Genomic DNA, 27876 nt, shown 5'->3' on the forward strand with positions numbered 1-27876 from the left:
CTCTCGCTCTTCCAGGAAGGGATTATTAACCAGCGCGCTGCCGACATGTGAAGGGAAAACACACGCAGACAAAAGAAGTTTTCACGCCGACAGCCGCGTTATGAAGCCAGCCAGCAGATAGAGAAAACAGCGGGCTACATGAACAAAACAACTTCTCCCGAGACTACAAGCCGAGCAGCCGGACCACCGCCGCTTTCTACAAGGAGAGAGAACATTTGGAGATAAAACGAAGAGAAGGGGAAAGGGAAAAGTGGAAGGAGACGGAGAGAAGTTGACGGGAGATAATGTCTGAATCCTCCACGGTTGTGACCAAGGTAACATTAAGCTCCTCTTTATTTCATTGTATTTCATTTTGAATTTTAGTTTCTCCCTCCAGCGGACACTTTGTGCCGCGTTTAGTGTCGTGGTGACATTCCTGCAGGGATTCACGGTGTTTGCATATTCGCTCCTGCAGGCAGGTAGCAATGTGTCTGGTGGTGGAAGTGGAGGAGGAGGCGCGTTTGTTTTGCTTTGCCAGTCATCTGTTGCTCAAGGCTCCACGCTTTTTTAGTTCGCCTCCTCCACTCCGCCGCTGCTTGATGGGAAGTCGTGACTGTCTGTGACACGCTAAACGCTTGATGTACCCTCCCCGAATCCCCCTCCCCCCTTAAAATAAATAAAAAGTGATTAAGACCAGGTGGGCGAGCATGTTTTTTCTTTTTCTTTAAAAAAAAAGAAAAAAAGGATGAGCATCTATAAGACAGCAACTGGATGGAAGGATAGATGGAGCAGACACTAGGGATATACTGCACTGTACTGTACTGTGCTGTAGCTATTAAATGCACCATTGGATAAGCCCATACCACAGTTAAGTAATACTGTAATGGGATAGGAGTACTGCCATTTACAAAGTCAACACACTGCAGTTAAAGTGACCCATCATTTCAGTGAGTTAACACTTAAAATATTGCAATAATATTGACAGGTTTTCTGTTTTAGAGCTGGAACATTAGTCGATTAATTGATTAATCAATGAACAAAAGCTATTGGGATAATCAATTAATAGTTTGAGTCATTTAAGAAGCAAAAAATCCCTTCAAATTCCTTACTTCCAGCCTCTCCCAATGTAAATACTTGCTGTTTTCTATCATTTTTGGGACATTTTAAGGACTGATCGGCATATTGATCAATTGGAAAACATATTTTGATTTATTGATACAGTGTTTTGAGTTTTATGGCTGCTGGCTACAGTGTGTAAACAATCGCAAGATACTTTATGCTTGGGTCATGTGTCATGTGTTGACCTGAATTATCAATCATTCATTAATCAGTAATGAAAAGGAGGAAAGTGTTGGAGATAATGATCGTCTGTTAGTCCCTGCAGGACTAGAGCACTAGAGCTGAAAGAATACACTGATCCGTTGTTTCACTTGGTCCATAAAGGAAAAATAGTAAATCACTAGTCACTAGTTGTGGCTTCTTAAATGTGAAGATTGGCTGCTTTTGGGTGTTTTTATATGACATTAAATGAATGTTTTTGAGGTATTGGATTTTAGACATTTGAAGAGGCCCCTCAGAAGTTGTGATGGGCATTTTTCTGTTAAGACTTTAGCAATGAATTAAAAGAAATCATCAGATTTAATGATACTTGATATAATCGTTAGTTGCATATATAAGAGGGACACTGTATTATTTGGGATGAGGTCCACCGGCAGTGTTTTGTTTATGAAGTATGTCTCGTCATTGCTGAGTCTGATGTCATACTTCTCAACGCGGATGCATCCTGAAGAACGATCTTTATTCTGAGAAGTTTCCACCACAGCAGCCGGCGGACGGGACAAACCCTCACCCTAAAAATATAAATCACTTACTCTTTTTCTGCAGTGTCTTTATTACGAGTAATGTGTCGTCTTTCCACTAACCTGACCCACAACACAGAGTCTCAGACGTGTGAGGGACTGCGGTAGCAGAAAGAGAAGGGGCCGCTTCCTTTTTCTGGACAACAGAATTTTTAGAAAGTGTCTCAAAAGGTCTGTCTGGATGTTAAGCGAAGCTGGGGGCAGGGGGATAAGCCTTCGCCTCTGAAAGTCTGAAAGGAGGAAATAGAAGACTGAAAGATTATTGCCTGGCTTCCACAGGAAATTCCTGGTACATACAGTTGGTGTGCAGCAGGTCTCAGAGTGGCTGGGTGGTGACAGCAGGCTGAAACAGAGGAAGAACGGCCAAAAGCTTCATTTCCTCAAGAAACTGAGGTGGCTTCGTCTCCTGCCCTCATGTGAAGGAAAGGAAACCAGTCAACAGAGACAGACCGCAAACTGGAAAACCTCATACCTTAACCTAGATTCAGTAAACGTGCACAATAGCAGAGCTAGAGTGACTGAAATCTATCCTGAATAAAGCTGCAACTATCTACTGTTTTCATCAGGGAATAATCTGCTATTATTTCTGGTTGTTTTAGTCTAATATAATGTTTAAAAGAAAAGGAAAATTCACTATATCCCAGAGCCCAATGTTATATCTTCCAATTGCTCATTTGGCTCACCAAAATCCAAAAAAACATAAAATCATATAAACAAAGATATCACACTGAGAAGCTGAGAACAAAGACTGCTTGCCATTTGTTTCTTACACTGAAATGATTGATTGATTAATGAAACGTCCAATGTGATTCCCCACAGAGGCACTTTTAAGTTGATGGTTTATATTTTTCAAAAAAGGTAGAAATGGATAGTTGCATACATGTGACTGACATTGCTTAAGATGTTTAGAACAAAAAGTGGGAAAACTGGTATTTTATGAAGTATGGCAGTTGCTACATACAACTGCTACCATATCTGGCCTGTGCAGACTTGTTAAAAAAGACAAAACAAAGCCAAAATACACACAAATATATTGAGTTTGATGGGACTTTTTTTTATGATGGTCCCACTTATTTCTTAAGCTTTTCCACCCTGGAAAAGAAAAAAAACCCATCTGGAAACAGCAACTGAGAACTTCTAAATGTTTTCTCTGAAGTTCCAGTTCAAATGGTGCTTGGAATGAGCAGTTTTCCATGACCAGGTTAAGAATGACCCATACTGCGATCGCTATGGAAGTCAGTAGATGAGTGTTTAAAATGCTCAGAATATAGTGAAAAATGCCCATCACAGCTCTGTATTCAAATAGCATTTTTTTTTTTAGTCTCATATTTGAGAAGCTGGAGGGATCAATATAGTGATATTAATATTACATTTCTGTCTTAAAACTTTTTGAAACAAATTTAAACAATAAATTAAATCAATAATTAATCAAAGCCATACTTTTAGACTAAAGATACCGTCTATTAGTGATTAAACTAAATGAATTAGTCAATCAACAAAAAAATTAACAATTTTAATTAGATATCTAAAGAAGGATAAACATTTGTGAATTCCAGCTCTTCAAATGTGCTGCTTTTCTCTGTTTTATATCACTGCAGCATCAAACTTAAATGTTTTCGACTTTTGCTCGGACAACACGAGCTATATCAAGAGATCACCTCAAGAAAAATAAACTTTTTTTTGGGTGCTATTTATTTACATTTTATAGATGGATGAAAATCTGTCTGCATTTTTTCTGAGCCACTAAGGGGTCTGAGGGGTTGAAGATACTCAGATGAACATATTTACCAGTAGTGCATTGGTTTATTTTAGGGCTCAACTGCACTGGGGAAGCAACACATGTGCTAAAACATGTAAGGCATTCTGGATTTCCACAGCTTGACAGGCCCGTGTATCAGTTTATTAGGAGCACACACACACTCCTCTTCTATGCCTGCGTGTGTGTGTGTGGGGAGATGAGACTGAGCCTTAGCCGCTGTTGTGGGTGCACGGCGAGGTGAGGCGAGTCAGCGTGGGGCTGTTTGGGTTCAGGGCCGGTGTGTGTCGTGGAGCTTTGTGAGCCATGCTTTGTGTCTCTGTGTCTATTCATAGCAGGAGAGGAGCTCTTTCAGTCCTTCCGCGAACCCGCTGCCAAACTCCACTTCCTCCCCCGTCCATGCTCCCGCCGCGAGGCCAGCCAGCCGAATGGAAGACGAGCCTGCCAGGCTGCCTGCGCACCTGCGTGAGTCACACACACTCTCTCTCTCTCTTTCACACACACACACACACACACACACACACAGATGAGCAGTGACTCCTACTCACATTGATCAGTCGGTCATTTGTATAGGACAGATTGATTTTTGTTAGTGTTTTTAGCTTTTCTGTCCGGTTAAAGTGGTAATGTGGGAAATCGTATTTTTATTTAGTCTCATCCCAGAAGTCACCTGTCAATCAAGCCGTGTGGGCGGGTTTTCTGGTAGACGCAGTTTAAGCAATATCAGTTCAGAGCAGGGAACGGATGTTTCAGACAGCGTTATCAGATACAGAGGAGCCAGCATGAATAAATAAAACTGTTGCGGATGATTATGACACTTTAATAGTTAAAATCCATCACATCCAATCATGACAACACACACACACATTCACATACCATTATGACTGCATGAGTGCTGGCCCGGTCATGCCACACCTCTCAGCTGGGAGGCGTTGAAGCAGATCTGGGGTCAGGCACCTGAACCGTACACGCTTGCACTGGGCCAGAACTGACAGACCTACTGCACTGGAATAACCAACAGATACGCAGCAGTCAGGTACAGATAATGTGGAGCAGAGAGAACACACAAGGGAGGCTGGGAACAGAAAGGGTTGAAGACGTTGAGAGGAATTTGGGTTGAGTTCAAAGTCAGCATGACATGATCGATTTATCTGAACTCCGAAGTGTTTCCTCCTTTAGTTTGGCTCTTTTGTCTAAGTGAGGACGTGGCTATTGACTGAAGTGAGGGAACAGGGACACCTGCAAATTTCAGAGGGAGAATGAATGCAACCCAGCTAGTTACAAAGAGCAAATCCAAAACACAAATCTTGTCAAACAGAACCAAATTGTGCCTGATGCTTATATTCATCTACATCTGCACAATTTCCTCTTCAAGGCTCATGTTCCAACTTAACTTTTTCAGAACATAACACCTTTTTTTTTTTTTACTATTCTTCTGACCATTGAATTAGAGCCGCCCTTGAACCACTTTGAATGCACCAACACAGTGAATCGCATTAACGAATGAATGACTTGAAAAAGAAAGGCGGTGAAATGTTCAGTGTTACGTGTAATGGAATTCTTGGAGCGGAGTAATTCAGAGAATAGCAGGAAACCTTGAATATATTCAGCAAAAATAATTTAATTAAAAATTTCAAGGGTTTATTGGGATACTAAAGAGTGAATCACTGCAAGCTTTCCTAGTGTAGTGAAGTTAATTTGTATTAGTATTTGTGTAAAAGATTGTATGCTATGGAAACATTTGTATAAATTCACAAAGGCTGCCTACTAAATTCAAAGAAATCTGCTTTTTGATGACTGTTTTTCCAGATGAAAAAAAAACAACCCAGCTGAATAAATGATTTTTAAGCAGGATTATTAACAGACGTGTCATCTTTCTGTAAGTCTGAAAAACAGCATCTCAAAACTACTACACAGGTTTTTAAAGCTAATTTAAAAAAACAAAAAAAAACACCTATTAAAACAAGACTATAACATTTAGAAGATATTTTTCCTCATACAAATGAAACTTTGAATCTGTTAGCAATATTTCGCTCCCTTGCTCAGTTCTTTACAGTCAGAGCTTTTGCTGCTACAGCTTAGCTCGGTTTTGTATGACCAATAGCGATGGTGGCTAGAAGTGGCTAACGTTAGCAAACTTTTAACAGATATTTACATCACTCAGCCAGCTGGGTTTGTCGCTCTTTTTAACTTGTGCTGCTGTTGTACAATGTTTCAGCCTTTACACGTTTTCCACAGTTGTTCAGCAAAAGTTGCCTGCTTTAAGTTGCTGTTTTTCTTCAATAAACATGAGAAACATTAAGCTAACGTTAAGCTCCTAACAACCGGATTTTCCGTGTTGTCCGAAAATGGCACCAATATGTCACTCATTCGTGATAAGTGAGGGCAGAATATAACAAATGTAACTCTCGTCTCCCAAACTAAACATGGCTTAGATGACAACAATGATGAGTGGCTGCTTCAGTCTGAATATCAGGCTAAAAATGGCCCACAATGGTATTAAGTGTGCTTGAATTGTAGTTAATGGGCTATAGCACAAAACAACTATCAGCCTCTTCTCTGCTGTTCATACCAGTTAAAAAGCAGACAGATTTGTCATGATTAGCTGAAACTACAGTAGCAGTAATCAGACTTGGGAATGGAATTTATTGAAAAAATAAACAAATTTCCAGTGAAATTTTCATATAAAATAAAAGAAGTACTAAAGGCCAGTAAAAACAGGTGTGTCTCATTTGGCTACTTTGAATCAAATATGGAAATACAACAAGGAAAACTTTCCACTTAAGTTCAGACCAAAGAAAACTAACTGTAGATCTCATAGATACACCTGACCTGCACTTCTCTTTGTCTATTTAGCTTAGAGTACAGTGTTGATTGACCCAAAGGGAGATTCAAATGAGTCAGTGAAGGAAAAATCTGTTTAAGTATGTGTTTTAAAGAAATGAAGCAACACAGTGACTTTCATGGCTGGCCAGGGCCTTGGTTTGGTTGTATCAGCTGTATGTTGCTTAACCAACGGGAGAACAGGTGAGGCCGGAGTGCTGCCAAGAGATAGGCTTGATATTCAAAGAGTAACCCTGAGCTTCTTTGTCCATTCGTCTGTCAATATTTAACCAGTTCATTTATTTTCTTCCAGCAAGTGTGAAGTTCAGGGCTTTTGCGGGGCGTTGGGTTGGGCAGCTGTACAAGTTAAAGCTGGATGAGACGCACAGGAAACTCCCTCAGCTTACTTCCTCTTTTGCATTGTGTCAGAAAAAGGAAGAACGTTCAACAGGTCCGCGTTTAGTTTCCTGTCAAGTAAACCGATGGGTCAGATCACATCCGCAGACTTGTGGAAGTCCTTCTCTCTTTTTTTTTTTTTTTTGTCAGATTCCAAACAGTTCCTCACACAGACCAGACTCTCACACATCTGCAGTTCAGGAAAATATCTCTTTTTCTTTTCTTTTCAGTGTTTAGTTTATGGCTGGTCCTGGTCGGGATCCACTCTCCTCCCTTCAGACAGACAGCGACATGTATTTGTCACTGCAGTGACCACACTGTTAAACACCTCTGCTCGTCCTTTCTCCTCTTTCCTATCTAAACACACGTGCTGGAAAACAAGTCGTCCATTAACCCCACGCTCAGAGGGAGTTCTGTCCTGAAGGGGGAGAGGATAGGAAGAGAGCAGGAGGAGGAGGGAGGGAGGAGGGAGGGAGGAAGGGAGGGAGGGAGGGAGGGAGGAGGAGGAGAGGGGAAAAAAAGACAGAAAGAAAAAGAATGAGGGAGGAAATTGCAGTGTGGGCAGAAATCCGCCTTCTCCATTTCCTGGGGAGGAAGTGGATTAGATCGGGGAGAGTTGCAGCCTGCTCCTCACACTAAAGAATGCTACCAGGCTCCATTTTTAACCCTTTCAGCCAGTATAACACACTTTAAACCATAAACCAATGAAGGTATATTTACATCTTAAAAATATACCTTCATTAACTTTAACTTACTTTGTATTTTTAATCTTTAATCTCTTTTCAGCAGGGTTTCTTGTTGTTTCCATTGTGCTTTGTGTTTGTTGTTCTGTGAAGTACTGAGTTTTCAGTGGAATGATTTTAATAATTCTTTCCATTCATTAGAAAAGATGTTTTAAATGGAAAGGACTCTGGTTTTTGTGCAGTTAAATGTCACAAAAACCAGCACAGAAAAATCTGAGTTGCAATTTCTGCGACGGCGCCTCAATTGTAAACCTGCCTCATATAAAGTTTTACTTCTTAAGCACTCTTGCCAAGAAATCTGTCTAAGATCCTTTTTTACTTGTACATTTTTTACAAATTAAACCAACGAGATGTAACATGTTGTACTTTTAGACAGTGCCAGGTTAATAGTGAAGCTTTTGTTATGCTTTGAAAGAAGTGGTTCGTATGACCTGTTGTCCCGACCATCGTTGAGAGGAGGGAGACATGATAATCATTTAAATTCGGGCTTAACGGTGCACAATTGGAAGGCATTCATAGTGTGGAAAGTGAGAAAATGGTTGAGTAAAGAATGAAAAAAAAGGCTTGAGAAGGACATTGAAATGTTGGTGGCTTTCTCACCTGCACACAGGTGGTCCATCATTGCTTGAGGTGGGTGTGAATGTCGTTTTCAGAATGATACACAAATTGTCAGATTGTGATGCCGCAGAGATATCGAGGAAGAGTTTTCAGAAATATTCTGAAGCACTTCTGATGCAGTATACTGGTGCTATATAGGTGCCCTTAGATCATTATGGTGGCTTTCTCACCATAGATGGTCAGTTACTGCATGAGGTGGGTGTGAGTGTCAGTTTAGGAATGCTACACAAATTTTCAAATGCTGATGTCAGAGAGATATCGAAGGAGAGTTTTCCCGAAATCTTTCAAAGCACTTCTGATGCAGTATACTGGTGCCTTCACTCCAAAATTTAAATACGTGGAGGTACCATATTTTGTTTAATTTTATATTAAATGTGTATTTTCAACAAATAGACAGCCACACTAACACACATTAGCATACACAAAAAGGTTGTTTTTTTTATTGCCTGTTGTTACATAGGTGCTCTTAGATTATAACATTAAATCAGTCTTACACTTAATTAAAAAAAAAAAAAAAAAAAAACTTCATTGAATTGTGGCTTTAAAGAAACCCACATTAAACAGCTTGTGTTAGGAGTCATCTAGGAGGATTTTCAGCTTTAAACAGCTAGCGGAGGAGTGCTGTCAACCACCCGTGATGTTTTCTTTGTTTGTCTGTTCGTGTCAAAAGCGAGACAAGTACTAAAAGGCCTGGCAGGGTTTTTGCCTGCACACAGAACACAACAGAGCAGTGCAGACGCTAACAGATGAGCTGGATTTGTCGGGTCAAATTCAGCAACGATTCAAGGCACCATCTTTCGATATGGCGGTTACGTACTCATGACGCAACTGGAAACTAGTCACAGAGAAAACACAGGATTATTTAAAGGTCTAAAAGACAAGGCCTATTATTTTGCAATAAACATGCAGGAAATACAAAGGATAACAGTGTCTGCAAGAGCAGAAATATCTGACTGGATGATTAAAAAAAATCTATGTCCATGGAAACAAGACTGACTGGTTTCCTTGGTGTGTGCACACGCGTATGTGTGTGCTCACAGCTGGGTTTGCACTATGCATGCTTGTATGAGTGGGTGGATGAGTGTGAGTGAACCTTGTGTCTTTGTGTAAAGCTTGCCAGAGGTAGTGTAGGTGTATACTGTGTGTGTGTGTGTGTATGAGTAAGTGTGTGTGTTACCGTACATGACTGCAAACCCCCCGCCAGCTTCCTTTGGTCTCTGCTCTGTCTCTTTGTGGTATATTACCCATTTTACTGTGTGGGGGAAATGGTGTTATAAAGTATGTATGTGTGTGTGTGTGTGTGTTTGTATGGTGTGTGTGTGTGTGTGTGTGTGTTTGGTCTTTCTGAGGGGAAATTTCCTGCCCCTGGAAGCAGCTCTTGTCCTCAGGAATTTCCTGAGTGGGCAGACGGCGCTTCCTGAATAAATGTTGTTGTTGTTGTTGTTGTGCTGTGTGTGTGTGTGTGTGTGCGTGCGTGTGTGTGTGTGTGTGTGTGCGTGTGTGTGCGTGCGTGTTTTAACTTGCTCTCTTTTCTCCTCTGAAAGGGAAACTGTTCTCACATGCCAGCAAGTGAGCTGAGTGCAGCCCCCTTCTCTTCCTGTTCACGACAAACTCCACATGGCGTTTAAAGGGGGGTGGGGATAGGGGGATTGCTTTACTCTAAACATCACAATGAACACATACTCGTGTTACAGACAGGCAAGTGTTGATTTCAGGCTTTAACAAGAAAAGTCAGAAAAACTTAACTGAGACTACTCTTCTTCTTGATGAATATCCAGTTCATGAAGTCTTTTCCATTTGCTCTTCTTAACACATGGTCTGGTAGATCTTTCCTGCCACACAGGAAGTGATCTGTTTTATATTTCCAGTGTGTTTGGAATAATAATTAGAAGAAAAACACAGAATTTAGCATGAACAGTGAATGCTACCATGGCTCAACCTGCAGACAATTAAACTTCAACCACAGATAATTAACAGAAAACACTGTTTTTAAAGGGCCTCTTCAGCAATTTCAATATTGCACTCAAGTTCCCTTGAGAGAAACTGATCAAAAAAAGAGTTGTCAAAATTGATGCAAAAGAGGCCAAAATCTCTCGAATTTTAATCCCCAGTAAAAAACCCCACTGGATCCTGCACTTCCCATAATGCAACTCAACAGCACCTTTTTGTTTTATCAGCCCTGCCATGTAAATATCCATGTCTTTAAGACTCCATAGCTTGGATCCAATTCCACAATACATACTAATATTGCACTGTATGTACTAAACTGAATGTTGCAGTATACTTCTTTTAAAGTTACACTAGTATCTACTTTTAGTACTTGACTGTTTTATACCAACTGGAAATGATACAATAAAATGCCATTGGATGTAAATCAGATGGCACCAGTTTAACTTCACAATGAAAGAGCCTATTTTTTTTTTTCTTTTTGCAGATGTGAGTAGCCTGTATATTTTCTTTGAGCATTGCATTGTGGGATTGTAGTGTACACTAACAGCACACTCAAATGTTTCTTGGTGTGCGTAGTGCATTTTTTCAAGTACTGTACTTTTCCAATGTGAGCAGATTAAAGAGTCAAAACCTGCTTAGAGTTAGTATGTAGTTTGGAATGGAGACACAGTGCGTGGCCTTTCGTTTTTAGGCAGGTTTTCTGCTCCAAATTTGAAGTTGTCAATCCCAAGCTTGAGGTTTTTCTCAGAACTCGCAATACTCCTCCGGAGCAGCAGAAGACATTATCCAGCTGTTTCACAGGGCTGAGCAGAACAGCCTGTGACATGTAAAGTGACTTTGACATATAAAATCAGTGGTGTTCCTGTTTAATTTTGTGACTTCTGGGAAACAGTGCTGAAACACCGCAAACAAAGATGGAAACAGTATCCTAAATTTAGGATCTGACAGATTTTCACTTAATCCTACAGTGCATTGAAACCATTTAGCTCTACAAATTGTGTGAAAAAATGACACAAATCAGTGAACAATCGTTCCCAATCTGATGACAGATTAGTAAAGGGAAAGCATGTTTACATTACAATAAATGTAATATGTAGTTGTATCTCTGAACATGTATTTAAATGAGACAATATCACAGATTGTGTTGAGTGTTGCTGCTGTGTTGTGAATTGCTGCCAAAGACGCTTTGCATTAGATGTGATCACTTAAGTGTTATACTGCACAAAATGCTGACTTCACTTTTTCTACATGGAAAGAAAAAAAAGTATTTGATGCATTCAGGGTGTGTGTGTGGGTTTCAGACAGACAGTGGCCTTTTTGATTTAGTTAACAAATGTCTTTGAAGCTTCTGCATTTTCAAAAAAAAGAAGGGCAAAAAAAAATTTGGCTCCCGAACAAAAGGAAGAGTGGCAGTTGAAGCTGGATTCAGGAACTAACCTACAAGAGCCGGCTTGCTCCTGCGCTCAACAACAAGCTATCAAAAACAGGTCGCGCTACTTCCTGGCCATAAAAGTTCCGTGTGATTGATGATCTGTTTTATGTTTGTTTTGGCTGGATGACGTCCAGTTTTGCCGGACGGGGACAGGCACGCGCATGCTGGTGGAGGAAGCAGAGGATGAATATGAGACGGGGTGGGGTGGGGTGGGGGTGGGGGGGTTCTCTTGACTGAAAAGTAAAAGTGTGTGTGTGTAGGTGGATTTTCCCCTGCCGCACCCACCTGACAGGGAATCAATGTACAGAGAGACACAAAAAGTGATAACTAGTGCTGTGAGGATTAACTGAGGAAATGTGTTTTGCTCTCATACCCACATGTCCCTGAGTCAGGGTGTCAGAAGGTCACAGCCAGAACTCCTCTTCTTTCCTCCTTCCTCCTCCCTTTCCTCCCCCTCCTCCTCATCGGTCTGGAGAAAGAAAAACCTTTTCTCTATTGAGATAGCAAGACCAATATCCGCCTACTTCTGCTTCGAGAGAAAAGGCAAACATTGACTGAAGAACTGAGTGACTAAGGAGCGTTGAGTTTGGAGAGCAAAGTCCCAGTTTTACTGATGCAGCCCTGCTTTTTTTTTGTTTATTTGCTTTTAGTTCAATGAGGCCAGGCTAAGCTGTAATTCTCAGTCTGAGATTTTTTATGTGGATCGGTTCTTTGTGTATATTTAGACGCTTGAAAGTCAGAAGTTTCTGACAGAAAATAATATCTGAGACTTTCAGGTTCCAGTATGACTCAAAGACCAGCATGTGTGCAGTTTTGTTCCAGATTTGCGATTTAAGACAAAGGAAACAGACCTGAAAAGTATGACGCACCAAAAAAGGCTGAACATGTTGACTCAAAACCTGTTTCGAAATGATTAAAATTGAACGTACATGACTTTTGCAAGCTTTTACTTGTTATGCTATAGAATAAGATTAAAAAGATAAAATCAAACATTAAATTCAACATATTTTTCTGTCATTTCTTTGATTGCTTTAATTAATTTGCTAGTTAAACATTTACCTGAAACTGAGCCCTCAACGGTTACATATACACACTTGACAGTTTTATCGAATTCTTCAATCATTTCTGACTCAATGGAGCACGACTGGAAAAATGTCTAATCTAATGGCTAAATATCTGGCAACCATGCTAGAAATCGAGAACTAGCTAAAGGTGTACAGCCATTCAGGAAGGTCCACAGTTCTATTTGTTTCCAAATGATGGTGGACAATGCAAAGTACCTTATCTTTGGCTATAGTCCAAACACAGTTAATGGTATCTTGAGGAGAGTGAGCTCGAGTAACTTGAACAGTTAGCAAACTGAGTCAAGCAGAAATGCTAACATTAATGCTGACATTGTGTAACATTAGCTTCTTGTAAGTTGTGTCCCAGTGCTGTACTACATACTAATGCTATAAAGTTAACTACACCTATGTAAATGTACTTTCTAATTATGTGGTTAACTAAAAAAATCACTGATATATAATAAATGAATACTTTATTTCTAAAAAACTATTTCAGGTTAAGCTCGCGACAAGGTTAACAAGTAAACGCTAGTGCGAATGCTAGCGTTGTAATACTAGGTTATTTTAAGCTGTGATGCAGTTCCATACCAAACACTAATATTATAAAAATGGCTTACAGTTACATACACATTACGACAAAGTTACGAGATAACACGATTACGAATTACGTGACAATAGTCCCAGATGAGCTCTATAGAAAAAGATAAGATACGTTTTTTAGCATACTGACGGATTGAGGGTCTTTTTACTGTCTAGCTAAAGTTTATACACGTTTGGAGCAGTTGTGTGCGTAAGCTACACACTGGACGTCATATACATCATATGCATACGTTGACTGAATGATCGTTTGATAGTAAATGTCGCCTACCATTTTATATACAAACCATTTTAAATTATAGTCAGTCTCAATTGTGATAACTTCTGGAAGCATTCACACAATTTTTTGCTACTTAAAATATTACACCCACATTAGTAATACTTTTAGTGAATGCTGTAAGTTATCAATTTTTATAATATTGGGTTGTGGCACAATATTATTCATGAACACCACACTCAAAACTGAAGCCAGTTTAGTAGCATATATCATATACTCAAAACATGGTTAGAATTAATGTAGGCTTTACACTGTACTTGGGGTTTTGTGGTTAGCTACCCAACTGATGTCTAAACAAGAAAATCAGTCAACATGTTTAGTGACATTTCCCAATCAGAAACAGATAAAAATTATCAGTTAAGTTTAGACAGATCTGTTATCATGTTATCACACATAAATCTTCAATATGGCCATCAGAGTTGGACGGTACATTTGTTAAAACCATTTTTAAAATTAGTTTTGTTGTGTTTTAGTGTTTGTAAGTCAGTTACTAATTGGCGTTTTTTTTGTGAGAGAAAAATAAGCAACGCAGGGAGCGTTGTGTGAGTGTCGGTGTGATGTGTAGCGCTGAACTGTGATTCTGGACGGAACCTTTAGGCTTCACAGCAGGACAGACCTCATTAACTCGTCTGGCTGAGGGGGGAAGTTGGGGGCTTCTGTACCGCAACAGCGAAACAAGATACCGGTGATCTCATCCTCCTCTTCCCTTCATTCATCCCAAGCGCTTATGAGTTGCCTTGGCAACTTGTGCGCTGTGTATGTGTATGTGTGTGTGTGTCTTAGTGAGCATGAGCGGGGGCCTGAGAAACCACAGAGTGAAAATTATGTGTCATCAGAGAGGATTAGGAGCCCACGGTTTAGTCGAGGGCTTGGGATCCTACTGCTGGCATGCTTGAGGGTGTTATTCAATGTAAACGCATGCATATACATACACACATACACACATGAACACTGTGAATTTAAGGTGCATTCAACAAAGGCAGAGACTGATGGCAGGGAGGACTGAAATTGATTTACTTACTGTAACCGGCAACAAATGTGGAGCAGATTTTCTGACAGAAAACAACCAAAAAGGACAAATTTATCAGCTCTGGGATGTGTGTGAACATGTGGAAGGTACCGCGTGTCAGGGTCGAAAGTGCTCTCTTTCTTCTCCTCTCACACTCTCTTCATGCCATCCGTTTTCCTTTCCGCCTCAAAGTAAGCAAAGGATGTTTGTGTCTCAGTGGCCGCACTGCAACAGAAAGTTTCCCAGTGATGTTTGGAATCAGTTCCCGTCACATGGAGACAAGATTTTTTTTAAAAGACCCTGAAACTCGCAACTTGAATGTGACTCGGTTTTTAATGCAGAGATCAGAAATGATCCGCACTGACAAGACGGGACTGCAGATGGAAATTGGCTAGTAGCTCAATCTGGTACAATACATCTCCTCCCCTTGTGAGAGATTAATGTTTTCTTTTGTACACGGTCCCTGACAAATAAATGTAATAAAGTAAACGGCCGATAAATCTTCCATTATTCAGCTACATCTGTCAAATTGGCAGCTTGCTGAGCAACGTTAGCAAGGAGAACAAAAGCACACGTCAGAGGGGAGAGGAAAAAAAGTTGTAAGTCACTTGATCTGCATTTTGGCAGACACTTCAGTAGTTCTTATAGAATCCTTGAGTTGGAGTGGGTGCATTGATTTTTATACAGAACAATGCTGCAGTAAATACTTCATTTTAGATGAACACTAAATCATTTTGGTTTATTTTCTCTATCATTATGGTCAGCTTAAACTGCTATTGGGCCCAGGGGCAAAAAGGAGTTATAGGCCTCTATTGACCTCCGCCTTCCTCACACTCTATGCGCAGTGTGTATGTACCCTGTTGGGTTTACTGTAAGTACACATTAGGTCAGCTGGAATACTATCTGGCTCTGGTTTGCAGTATGCCAGTAAGTTTGTGGTATTATGCACCATGCACCACAATTAAAGCAGCTATGGTCACATGACAACTTGTACATAAAAAGTGATGCTCATGGTGATGAACTTACAGAGAATTGTCAATAGCTCTCATTGCTTTGATTTTATCGCAACTTCTCCGTTTTGGTTGCTCTGATCTGTGTCCTTTTCAGAGGGCAGCTGTTTTCAGCTAAAAAAAACCTCTGGTAAATCCACTGCACGCAGTTTGTTTGTTTGTACTTTTGTATCATAACTGTATTTTGTAAAATTACACATACACTATACTTGTACAACCACAAGTTATCAGTGATGTTAATGTAGTTGGTCCAAAATTGCAATAGGACATTTATTAACAAAGCAGCAGTTTTTATTTAATTTCAAACCAGTTCTAAGTCAAACCACTTATCTTTCAAAAGATAAGATCAGTTAGAAGAGTCAGATAATGTGGATTTGAGCATGATGTCCCGCTCTGAGTACTGGCTTAGTATCTGTTTCCCTTCCTGTTTGTCTTTCCTGTTAGCCTTTCCTTCCTCTTTTTACGTATTTGTTTAGTCCTCTTGTTCCTGCTATTTTACCTAATCTGACCTCGTGTTTTTCTGCCGTCTTCACACACTATCCGCTACTGCTCTCATCACTCTTTCCTCTCCGTTTCCAGTCTTCCCTTTTCTCTTCTCTGTGTCGCTGCTGTCTTTTAATAAACCTCCCGGCGTCACTCTCTAACCTTACCGCAGGAAGTTTCCTGTGCTGAAACAGAGCCCACGCTGGATTGCTTCCTGCCAAAGTGCGTTGTGGGACACGTTTGTATGGGCCCCCTTCTTCCTCCTCCTTCTCCTCCTCCTCCTCCTCCCTTCTGCTCCCCTTGTTGCTTCCTCCTTTGGGCTCTGTGCAGATGGCTGAGGCTGACAGACCGGATCTTGGAAGGGTTTTGGCAAAGCAGCACCTCTCTCCGGCCCTGGAGAGCGCATACCGCAGCCATGACCTCGCGACCCAGGCTGCACTGCTGCCCGCCCGGCCTCGCTGCTCTCACAAGTCAGCCACGAGAGACGAGTGTACAGCTGGTGCATGCAGTGCAGATGGCAGCTTGATTCAATATTGATAGAAAGTCAATGAAGTAGTCAGTTAGGAGTATTCATGCGTCCTTGATGTATTCCTGTTATTTACTACAGTTAAATTCACAAATAATATGATCTCTGAAAACTACAATTAGACAAATTTAACAGGGAAAAAAAGGTATCGTCACTCTTTTGCATCCAAACTGTAAAAAGTATAACCTTAAGGCCGTAATCTGTGGCAATTTTCATGACATTGAACATCTGTTTGATATTTTCTATCACTAATTGATCCCTTTGTGAATCAACCTGTGACCAGTTCATCTTGTACATTAAAACTTTAGTACAGATTGCAGTTAACTGATTTACCTTTTCTGCTTATGTCCTCAATGGATGGATACATATTAAAAATGTACAGTGTGTATATGCACTTATACATACTATATATTACAGGTAATACAGGCTGGAGATAACATAATCTAGCCATGATTTCTATATTCCTTGTTTGCAGGCCTAAAATGGCGTTCCTGCATATGAAGAAATATGTTCCTTATCTGCCTACCACTAGTTGCTGTGGCTGTGAAACACCTGTATCCCATTCCCTGACACTTTCTTAGGACGTCTGTTGACAAGTGGGGGGTCAGAGCTTGACAGTGTGTAAGCTGCCTTTGCTTCAGATAACCTAGGTCTTCCCGAGCTTATCGGCAGAGCTTGTGGCGCTATCTGAATACAGAGGACTAGAAGGGAGGAAAGAAATGGGAAGCTGACAATCTAGACAGGGTTTCATTTTATATTGATTGCTCTCTGTGAAAACTTCCTTTGTTTGACGGGCAGGGGGGAGCTGAAGGGGGAGGTCTGAAAGCGAGCACAAGGTTCCTATTACTTGTGTGACAGTGACATTGGCGTCCAAAGATAACAGCTGTCCGACTCCCAGAGGAAGTGTTTGAGGACGGGTGATAAGTGAGAAGTAAGAAATGAGTAGTTACGCTCCATGTGGGTGTCATGGATGTTCTGATAGCTTATACGCTCTCGCAAGTCTGTTTCTGTGCGTGTGAAAGAGAGAAGGATGTAGAAAAAGAGAAGGAGGTGAGCCTGAGTCACATTGTAAATCTTCGGGTTACACTGAGAGTGCGAAATTATACGATGAGAAGGCAGTATTTGTGTTAACTGGGATAAATAAGCATTGAAAAAGTTAATTTGCGATACTAAAAATATACATCCTGTTGTGACAATATCAAGATCACAGTTTGAGAACATTTCAGAAATAATCTCAGTGGTTGAAATAAACCTCAGAGGCCAGAGAACAGCAAAGTACTTTGTCAGGCTTAATAAAATTTGACTAAAATTAAGTAAACGAGGACGAGATGAGTAGGATACTAAAATGATCAAGCCTAGCGTGCTGCTAGTAGCCGAGAAAAAATATTTAGCCACAGTTGGTAATGTATGTTAGTTATTAGCCTAGCTGACAACACGTTTTGTTTACATTTTTTATTTCTTGAGGCAAATTTTCTAATCAGTCACTTTATTACAGTCTGTGTTAAGCCTGTAATGAAGTGATTTAGTCTATGAGAGGAAGTTTAGTTGAAGTGTTTCCACATTAGCTTGGGCATTCAACTGTGCTGGTTGCTGCTGGGGTCAGGTTAGCAACACTGTTTTTCTAGAAAAGCTAGTTAGTTAGCCATCTAACATCATAAATACATGAAATACTATAAAACAGTTTTCTTTTTTGTGTGCTAGCCAGTTTTCTTGTTTTGTGTGCGAGCTAATTTAGTTTTTTGTTGTTTGCGAGCTAGTTTTCTTTTTTTGTGAAAGCTAGTTTTCTTTTGTTGTGTGCAAGCTAGCCTTCTTTTTTCTAGTTTTCTTTGTTGTGTGCAAGCTAGCCTTCTTTTTTCTAGTTTTCTTTGTTGTGTGCAAGCTAGCCTTCTTTTTTATGCACTAGCTAATCTTCTTTTTTTGTGTGCTTGCTTGTTTTCTTTTTTGTGTGAGAGCTAGCTTGTGCACCAGCATTGCCAGGTGCAGTAATGCAAATGCTTGTTCACAACTCCACATTTATTGTATTTTAGGGCAAGCTATCGTGTATTAAAATGGATTTAAAAAATGTCTGTCTTTTATGGGACTTTAATACAGTTTTTATTGAGGCCACTGAGCTATCTGTTTGACTTCTAAAGAAGCTGTACATTAACATTCAACCACAGATTGTTACTATCTAGGTCGAATTACCTGTACAACTGTTGTTTTGTAGGTGAACTACTAAGTTACTAAATGACTGATGACTCAGTTTGTATTTTGATGTGGTTTCTTTCTGTCCATTCTCTTAACTTGTGCGCTGAAAAACTAGCTCTTGAGGTCTGTCAGCAGAGGTTTACCAAAAGTAAGATTATTTCTACCTCCATAACAGCTCTGAACATTTTCTTTCTACAACCAAAAATCTCTTCTGCACAACCTTCAGGAAAAATTAAGCTTTTGTTGAGGCTTTTTCTTTCAGATTTCCATAGTCTTCTTTAGAAATGCTTGTTGGTTACCAGTGCAGATGTTTTACACTCATGTTCCCACGGCAGTGAAAGAAACATTTCAGTGTGGGAGGGAGAAGAAAAAAATTCCTGTTTCTTCGGCTCTCTTTTCCTCCATGTGTCCTTGTCCGTTTCTACACAGACTAATAAACTGTCCGTCTTCTGATGTGCATGTCTGGAGTTCAGAGAGGAAAGAGCAGAGCAGATCAAAAACGGATAAAATAAAATAACAGGCTGACCGTCTTTCTCATATCCCCCCACCCACTCCCCCTTTATCCTTTTGATTCATTTTGTATTCTACCCTGTAAGCTATCATCTTCTAATCTTTTATTCTAACCTCTTCTCCCTCTCTGAGTCTGTCTCCTCCTTCATCTTTTTTTCTTTATCTTTGCTGCCGTTCCCGTAATCACTCCCTCCTTTTGGCTTTTATCTCCACTTCCTCAATATCCTTTTTACTGCCTCTGCCTCCTTCCTTCCTCTCCCCCCACCTCCCCTCCCTTCCTGCCCCTCACCCCTCCTTCCTTCCTGCCTTTCCTTCTTTCTTCCTTCCTCACCCCCCAATACCCCCCCTCCCCATCCTTCCTCATACCAACACCCCTTCCCCCTATCCTTCTGCTTCTCCTTCACTTAGCTTATCCTCCTTCTGTATCCTTCCTTCTTCACCTCCATTTTGCTGACTCTCAACCAAACCCCCTTTTCTCCAACTTCTTCTCCCTTCAGGTTTGCAGCCAGTATTCTGGAGCAGAGAAGATGTGGCCCAGTGGCTACGATGGGCAGAGAAGGAGTTTGCACTCCGGCCAATCACCAGTGGGTCTTTCCAGATGAACGGCAAAGCCCTGCTGCTGCTCACCAAGGAGGACTTCCGCTACCGCTCCCCCCCCTCCGGTACTCCACTTACTCATACATTTCTTGAAAAGTACTGTATGTGATGTGTATTCCAGGCTGGGAAAAATGGATACTATTGGGAAATGCAAAGAGTTGAACAAATGAGTCACTTTAGTTGATTGCATTTGATGGTTTTTCAGCCCAACTGGAGCAAAACTCAGACTGGAAAACAATATTAACAGGAAGGAAGAGCAGTTTTACATCATGGAAACACTCTGACTCACTTGTTGCAGAAAAATCTTAGAAATTGTGTTGCTATGCACAAATGCTCAAAAAATGGGGAAAAAGTGACACCTTCTTTCACAATAAAACAGAAAATGGATAGTTTGGGGTTCTGACAGAGGAGTGAGATACTTGCTGAATGCATCAACATGACCACATTCGATCTTATAACAGAATTAATTAATTATAATTTGGGGCAAACACCATCAACCTTTATCAGCTGTAACCCCATTGTGATTTAAACCTATGTTGGGGCTTTTTTTACATGAAAACAGTTGCAAGTAACCAAAACTACAACCTAATAATAAAAAAAAATCAATAGTCAGACAGTGGGAGGCAGCTGTTACAGCAAGGCAGCCGGGGGAGGAAGTAGGAGACGGTTGATCAGGAAGTACAAACCAACCTCAACTGTCGCCCTGGCAACACCAGTGGCCAGGCACATAAAAAATTGAACAAAAGAAATAAATAAATAAGAACTGATTTCCTAGCAAAGTTTTGATTTCTATTTTTAAAATGAAACAGGATTTGTGTCCTGATAAAGTGTGACTGTGTAGCACCCTGGAAATGTTACACTTGCACAGTGACGAAGTGTGATGTGGCTCAAAGTGAGAGTCAGTCAGAGTGGGATGAAATGAGTATTGGCATTGTGAAATATAAAGATAAGACATTCTGGGAAAACATCTGGACAATGTAATTTCTGGCAATTTTAGGTGTAGATCATTGACAAAATGATGAATGTAACAGTGACGTCACCCATTGGTTTGAGGACTTGTGTTTTGAAGCCTTGAGGCATTTTGTCTGTTGCTATCTTGGATTTTTGGAGCCACAGGTGATAAGAAATGTCCATAATTGGGCAAGAGGGTGGAGCTGACCACACACAAGCTGCTTAACTGTGATCATGCTAATGCTAATTCTCGCCATCAAAAAACAGCTTTGAGACATTTAAAACCAAAACCAAACCACCAACCAAATGCTGAACTGTTACAATCAACTTCCCCTAACAGAAAACACAGAACACTTAATGACTAATGATCATAAACTCATTAAGTGTTTACTGTAATAATGAATCCAGTGATAATTAGAGTCATTTTGTCATAGACTTCTATACAATCGGACTTCTTTTTCACTTGCATAGTGGCTTCACCTTTCAAACCCCAAACAACCTTCTTGGTCTAGATAAGTGTTGGAACAGCATCAAAGACTAAAATTACTTATTTGTCAATAAATAAACAAGTATGTGTATAAAGTAGTACTGAAAATGTTTGCCCAAACTGAAGTCTTGGGGGAAAATGTGATTCACAGGTTTTATTAGCTGTTTTTAGTTGTTTCCCATGTTACAGTAGAGTCATTTTGTCCTGAAATGGTTTTGTGTCTCAAAAGCTTTCTTGAAAAAAGAGTTGTTGAGAGATAAAGCAAACACATTATAGTATCAGTGGTTGTTTTGGCTCTGTTGTCAGTGACATCACTGAAAATGTAATTTTAGGGAACAATGCATATTTTTGGGCTTGTGATATGTCTGTTTATTCTTTTGGGGGACTGAACACTAAGAATGCAGTTCCCATCATCCCCTGCCATTTGCCAGAGTTTTCTTTTTAGAGGCTCTAAGGAGTGTCTCACTTCAAAAATCCAGCAGTTTGTAAAGCTACACTGCAATGACATGTTTCTACCTGAATGATGAATGTTTTTATAGGTGTTTTCATGTATGCAAACTGCAGCTCACTGTCCCGGCGATTGTGACACATCATGATAAATAAGTCATTGTAAATTGAAAATGTGATGCTCCGAGTTTAAACCCAACAAGCATATAAATCACACATTACTGCACCAGGAAACGGGAATTTTCCCCATGCTGCAACTCAATGCCACAGGACCTGAAAGTGAGAACTGAAAGGGGTGTGTGTGTGTTTGTTTGTGTGCGCTTGTTCACCATTACTTCCTTTATGAGAATCATTTCCTTGTTATGGTAAGCCCTTAAGAAATTCTTTGAGATCATGTGTGATGGCAGTAGCTCAGTCTTGGTTCAAATCAAATCTATCTGTACCTGTGGTTATTTGTTACCTGTGTAAATGTTTCTTCACGTCGGTAGAGGAGACATTGTTGTCTTGTGTTGAACCCAAACAAACGGCTTTTAATCATTGTGTGAACTTCCTGCTCAGAATTCTGCATGCTGTCACCACCACTGCATAACAACTTAAAGGAGAATACCAGGGTCATTTGGAGTTACAGCTCATTTACTTGTATCAGCATCTAGTTCACCTTGTTCACTGCATGTGGTAGATAACCACATGGTAAGTTTTTTTTTTTTTTTTTTTACACATATCCTTACTGTTTTTAAGTCCAACCTTCATAAATTTATATTCAGCACAGATTAAAATGGTAAATCTTTTCATGTTAAATTGATGCATTATCTTCTATATCTGTGGAGGTCAAAAAAAGATTGAACGTGGTAACTGGGTGCAGTCACTGGGTCATATGGTTAGGTAGTACATATCTAGGAAATGTTTCTAGTAAACAACAAGCTTTGTCCTACAAATCGTCACTAACATAGTGTCAGGAGTTCAATCTTCCATTATTGCTCAAGCTCACTGCTGCCTGGAAAGTAGAGAGAAGTTCCCATCTTCTATAGAGGAACCAGATTCCATGGATGACAGCAATGCTAATTTCGCGATTCTGTGCTGGCGTAAAATGCTACCGGGAGACGTAAGTAACCTCTGACCTTTGCATCTCTCTAGGGGATGTCCTGTATGAGCTGCTGCAACACATCCTGAAGCAGAGGAAGCCCCATGTGTTCTACCCATCTGCCTACTTCCCGGGTAACTCCTTCCACTCATTGCCTGAAAGCGCTGTACATCACATAAAGCTCGAAGGTCAGTTAAATAAACATGCATATAGCTGCTATGGAGCTGTGGTACATTTCAGTAAGCCGAGGTGCCTGTCTCCACTTGATCTGATTGTAGTATTGAAATTTGGGAAGTATTCATATTAAATATTAGAATAAATAAAAAATAACATCTCAGATTCCTGAGAATGTTTTGAAAGGCACATGAACCATACATTTATGTGATGTATGGTGTACATGCATACATATACATATACATACAGTCATCAACTGACACTATTATGTCATCTACAATCAATAATACCAATCATCAAATTAGCAAGCTAGAAAGTATTAGTTTATCTGACCAGCTAACAAATGAACAACTCTATAAATGCCCCTAGGGAATGCATGTGTGTTATTTTGAACAAGTCCTGGAAGGTTTGTGGACAAATAAAAAGTTGATTTTCTTAGTAGTTGAGTTGCTCAGCTATTAAAGTAGGCAAGTTTTAAAAAAAATACATCCACAACAACAGTAATGCAGATATTAGGATGTACAGTTCTTATAAAAGTCCATAGGAAATACATGTCATTTGACCGAATTACGTAAAGTTACAACATTGGTGGGATATCTTTTCTTTTTCTTTTTTTTTTTAAATAAGAAAACATTAAATAAAAAACAAAATGTTTCTCACTGGGTTATTTTTGACCCACCTATCTAAGTATTAATGTTGGTTTTAATTAAAGTGTTCAAATGTGTTGCTATCTAAACTTTTGTTGTACATATGGTGCTGAATATTGTAAAAGAGTAGCAGTCTCTTTCTATCTTTAGCAACACAGATTTACTTGGCACCCGTCTTTGTAGTAATCAAGGAAGTAATTATAGTATTCATTGGAATACCTGTGACAGTTTTCTGGCTCTGATCTGAGGAAATGTGACACAGCAACAATCAGAAGTGACTGAGCTGGAACTTTGCAAGACCTCAAATGTTGACTGAAAACTTGTTCCACAAGGAAATGCTGCTTGATTTAAACAAGCTGCGGTTCAGGACTACACAAACGGCTCCGGTAGCTTATTGTAAGGGAACTGATTGGTTCGCTGGTATTTGTTATTACTGCCTTCCTGGTGTTGAGTTTCTCTTTGGATATGTGTTTTAACAAACAAACAAACAGGTTTTTTTCCATTGCTTGGGAGGAAAGGGATCAGAGCAAAATTCAGAAGTCGACTTCAGGTTTAAGCCTCTTAAGTTATATTTGTCAGTGTGCCATTAAGTTGATGCCACTACCTCCAATTCAAAGCAGAGATTTTTCACTAAAGCTCAACACAAATAATCTAATAAACATGCTCATAATTCAACTGTAGGAGATTAGTGACACCTAGTGGTCTTTTCTGTGTAATGGCAGGGAACATAGAGTAACGATCACCATATAACTTAGTGATAGTGGTGAGAAATCTCAGCACTAGTTGGAAAATAACTAAATAATGACAGAAACATAATAAAAACTATGAAACACACCTTAATTTCATCTTTTGTGAAAGATTATGTATTTTATTGCCTGTTCTGCTACTTTGGAAAGTTGGCTATATAAAAAGATAGGCTTGCTTCACCCTGAGGTACTGTAGCTACATCAACAGAGGGTGTACAAAGCAAGGCTTCCTTAAACATGATAATAACAATGATAGCCACTACCATAGCCCTCATGGTAGTATGTACTTACTTTTGTCAAGCTTATGATATTTATTTCATAGAGGTTTTAATTCAGTTCAGTCTTTTGACACAGCTGATCTTTTCTCACTGGGCTTTCCGTGTCCTTCATATAATTTTCTGCTCAGAGGCTGCCAGGCTCACCTTGACAGCCAGTCTATTTACTGTTGGCACACCTGTATGTAAACACAGGAAACACTATGACAACATTACCGCAAAGCTACCTTCAGCCAAATGAGGGAGTCTAACCACACTTTATTCACACACACACTTATAATCTGTACTCAATTCAAATGAATCACTATTTTAATATCAGGCTGCAACTAACAATTATTTTCATTATCAATTAATTAGGTACATTCGTAAATTAAACTCATTATTGAGTCTATAAAAGTTCTGAAAATGTCCGTCACAATTCTCTAGTGCCAAAAACTCAAATATTTTTTGTCTGACATAACAGACAATCTGTATCCCAAAAGATATTCTGTTTCATATAATATTTGACAAAGTAAAGAATTTGTTGGAGCCATTATATGTTTGGCATTTTAGCTGTAAAATAACAACATTTGATAATCAGCTGTTGATGGACTAATTGTCAAAGCTTTAATATAAATTGTAGATATTAATCACATATTGAATGTTTTTATAACTTTAGAAACGGTACGGCGGGGAACACGTGGTGCAGAGCCCGTCCCCCAGCATCCACCAACTATTGAGCTGCGGCACCGCTCCCGCTCCCCCCACAACACAGCACCCCGACGATCCCCTCCAGAGCAAAACCACCCGCGCCCCGTCAATGAGGACCACCTCCAGACCTTCTCCCAGCTGCCCGACAGCAACCACCACATGTCTGAGGACATGTATCCTCTATCGGTGTCCCCGGCTGCCCCGAATGGCCGCTGCGGCACTCCCCGAGAAGGCCCCTGCCCGGGCAGCCCAGGGGGCCAGGAGGCAGGCCCTCCTCGCGTCATCCAGCTCATGCCCAGTGCCATCATGAACCCTCTGCTCCTTAGCCCAAACAGGAACAGCAGTGGTGCCACCGTGGAATTCAGGCACAGCCGTGGTGGACCCCCATCACAGGTCACGCTTGAGAATGGACGTGATGGGAAAGTCCACCACCATCAGATACCACTGATCCAGCAGCAGCAGCATCTACTGCAGCAGCAGGAGGAGGCACTCTACAGGAACCATATCATCATGCCTGTTTCTCCTCCAGAGGACCAGCAAATGCCCATTGGGCGGATAGCAGGTAAGACCGAAGAGGTTGAAGGTTAAATCTCGATATCTATTTATTTTGTGCCTTTAGTATCAGTCAACGTAAACTGGTTAAGTGTGCAGTTTACTAATGTGACATTTTAGTTGTTGTGGGTGCCCAAGATTCAAACTCTTCCCGCTCAGGACAGTGTGAAAGCAGCAAAGTGCAATGTTACTTTTATGCAGCTTTTTAAGGACAGAAAACTTCCAGCAAAAGTTTTCCAGAAAAACAATCTTGTTGAAACTCACTCAGCGCTTCCCTGTTGTGTCATTGCAGACTGCAGGCTGCTGTGGGACTACGTCTATCAGCTCCTGTCAGACAGCCGGTACGAGAATTACATCCGCTGGGAGGATCCAGAGAGCAAAGTCTTCCGCATCATGGACCCCAATGGCCTGGCCAGGCTTTGGGGCAACCACAAGGTAAACACACATGCACACACTGCGGGCTTCAGTTGTTCATTTGTTGTTGTCTTTGATTGGGCTGCAGGTGGCTCAGTGAGCAAGGAGATCCAGACAGGAGAAAAGTCTGTAACTGCAAATCATGTCTCGTGGCATTTCTGTTTACAGACATGACATTAAAACTGCACTAATCAGGCAGTGATTAGAGAAGCCAGTTTGTGACCGGAGGGTCATTGCTTTAATTCCTGACCCAGCAGTATAAATCTGGGGGGGCGGTAAAAACACGACCTGCTTTACTTTGCTATGATGATTTACTCTCATCATTTTGTGTAATTTCTGTTTACAGACAAGACATTAAAGCCACACTAGATACTATGATAATAGTATACTGCCATATGAGATGTGTTGCTCAAAATGATGATTCTAAGATGAATATATTGTAGCTTTTTAGCCTCATTTAGCTCACTGTTTTGGTGTTACAGCCCACAGACTGTGCTGCTTGTCAAAAAAGGCAGTTGTTTGCTGACATGTTCATCATAACAAATTTATAAGACAGATATTTGATATAAATGTAACGTGTTGCAGTGTTATCCTGCCCCCAAGTGGCCACAAAAGACAATTAACAAAGCTTTAAATGGAAATAGCACTGCACTTTATTTTTTGTAGATGAATATTATCACATTATTGACACTTGTGTTTTCATACCTCTTACAGAACAGGACCAATATGACGTACGAGAAGATGTCACGAGCACTGAGACACTACTACAAACTGAACATTATCAGAAAGGAGCCTGGGCAAAGACTTCTATTCAGGTATACTTACTCAAAATCATGTTATATTTCAGATTTTTGGATCAACTCTTCTTTTGGGTTGCTAGCCAAACATTGATGACACAACACAACATTTGGATGCAATATTTTGCAGCAGCAGAAGAGTTTAGGGTTGAATCTTCAATAAAACGTGATTTTCAATAACTGATTTCCTCATCTGTGTCGTGTTCACCGCAGGTTCATGAAAACTCCGGACGAGATAATGAACGGGCAGACGGACCGGCTGGAGCACCTGGAGTCCGACACAGACGAACAAATCTACATCAAAGAGGAATGCTGAGAAACTCTGGGAAAGCGAGTGTTTGAACTACTACTACTACTACTACAGCCGCTGATGCCTTTCAGAAGCAGCTTGAACAATCGTTATGGAACCCGGACAAGTAACGTCAGACCCGAACAGACACATGAAATCTGATCTCTAAAGATTGCCTTAGGATACTTTCCTGTAGTAAAAAAACCCCATAAAAAGTTCAACAGTTGTTCTGATTTTCGTGAGATACAGAGCTAAAAGGACTTTTTGAAGTGCTCCCTTTTTTGTTTCTGAATGAACTGAAAAAGAAAGCCAATCACTTTGTGCTTATGTCACTTTTCTGATCTTATTTTATTTTTCTTCTCCTCACGTACATTATATGGAACTTTTGTTGTTTGTAAAAAAAAAAAAAAATAAGTTGGGTGTGTCCGTGTGTGACAGGAATGTTTTCACCATGGAATAAACATTTTTGATCAAACTGTACATTCTCAGTCTGAACATTAATCACATTTT

At 40.2% G+C, this 27876-nt stretch overlaps 2 protein-coding genes across 4 annotated transcripts in view; one reads left to right on the top strand and one right to left on the bottom strand.

Moving 5' to 3' along the window:
- The first annotated feature begins 12 nt into the window (after nt 1-12).
- etv6 (ETS variant transcription factor 6) lies at nt 13-27838 on the top strand. Of its 3 annotated transcripts, none has more exons than XM_062443741.1 (8): nt 13-314; nt 3930-4059; nt 19717-19881; nt 22836-22970; nt 25283-25876; nt 26159-26301; nt 26995-27095; nt 27291-27838. In XM_062443741.1, the coding sequence occupies exons 1-8, from the start codon at nt 285-287 to the stop codon at nt 27391-27393; spliced, it is 1401 nt and encodes a 466-aa protein (XP_062299725.1). In that variant the 5' UTR covers nt 13-284; the 3' UTR covers nt 27394-27838. The 3 variants fall into 3 exon arrangements, with proteins under 3 accessions (XP_062299725.1, XP_062299727.1, XP_062299726.1); XM_062443743.1 differs by having other exon boundaries at nt 22836-22916; XM_062443742.1 differs by having other exon boundaries at nt 3933-4059.
- The window catches only part of LOC134004461 (mitogen-activated protein kinase 12-like), a 424476-nt gene continuing 402128 nt past the window's right edge, over nt 5529-27876 (bottom strand). Inside the window, exon 14 of the mRNA XM_062443744.1 lies at nt 5529-5548. The gene's annotated coding sequence lies outside the window, so the exon portion shown is untranslated. The remainder of the gene's footprint in view (nt 5549-27876) is intronic.

The sequence above is a fragment of the Scomber scombrus genome, chromosome 22, assembly GCF_963691925.1.
Source record: "Scomber scombrus chromosome 22, fScoSco1.1, whole genome shotgun sequence".
In the NCBI taxonomy this organism is placed as follows: Eukaryota; Metazoa; Chordata; class Actinopteri; order Scombriformes; family Scombridae; genus Scomber; species Scomber scombrus.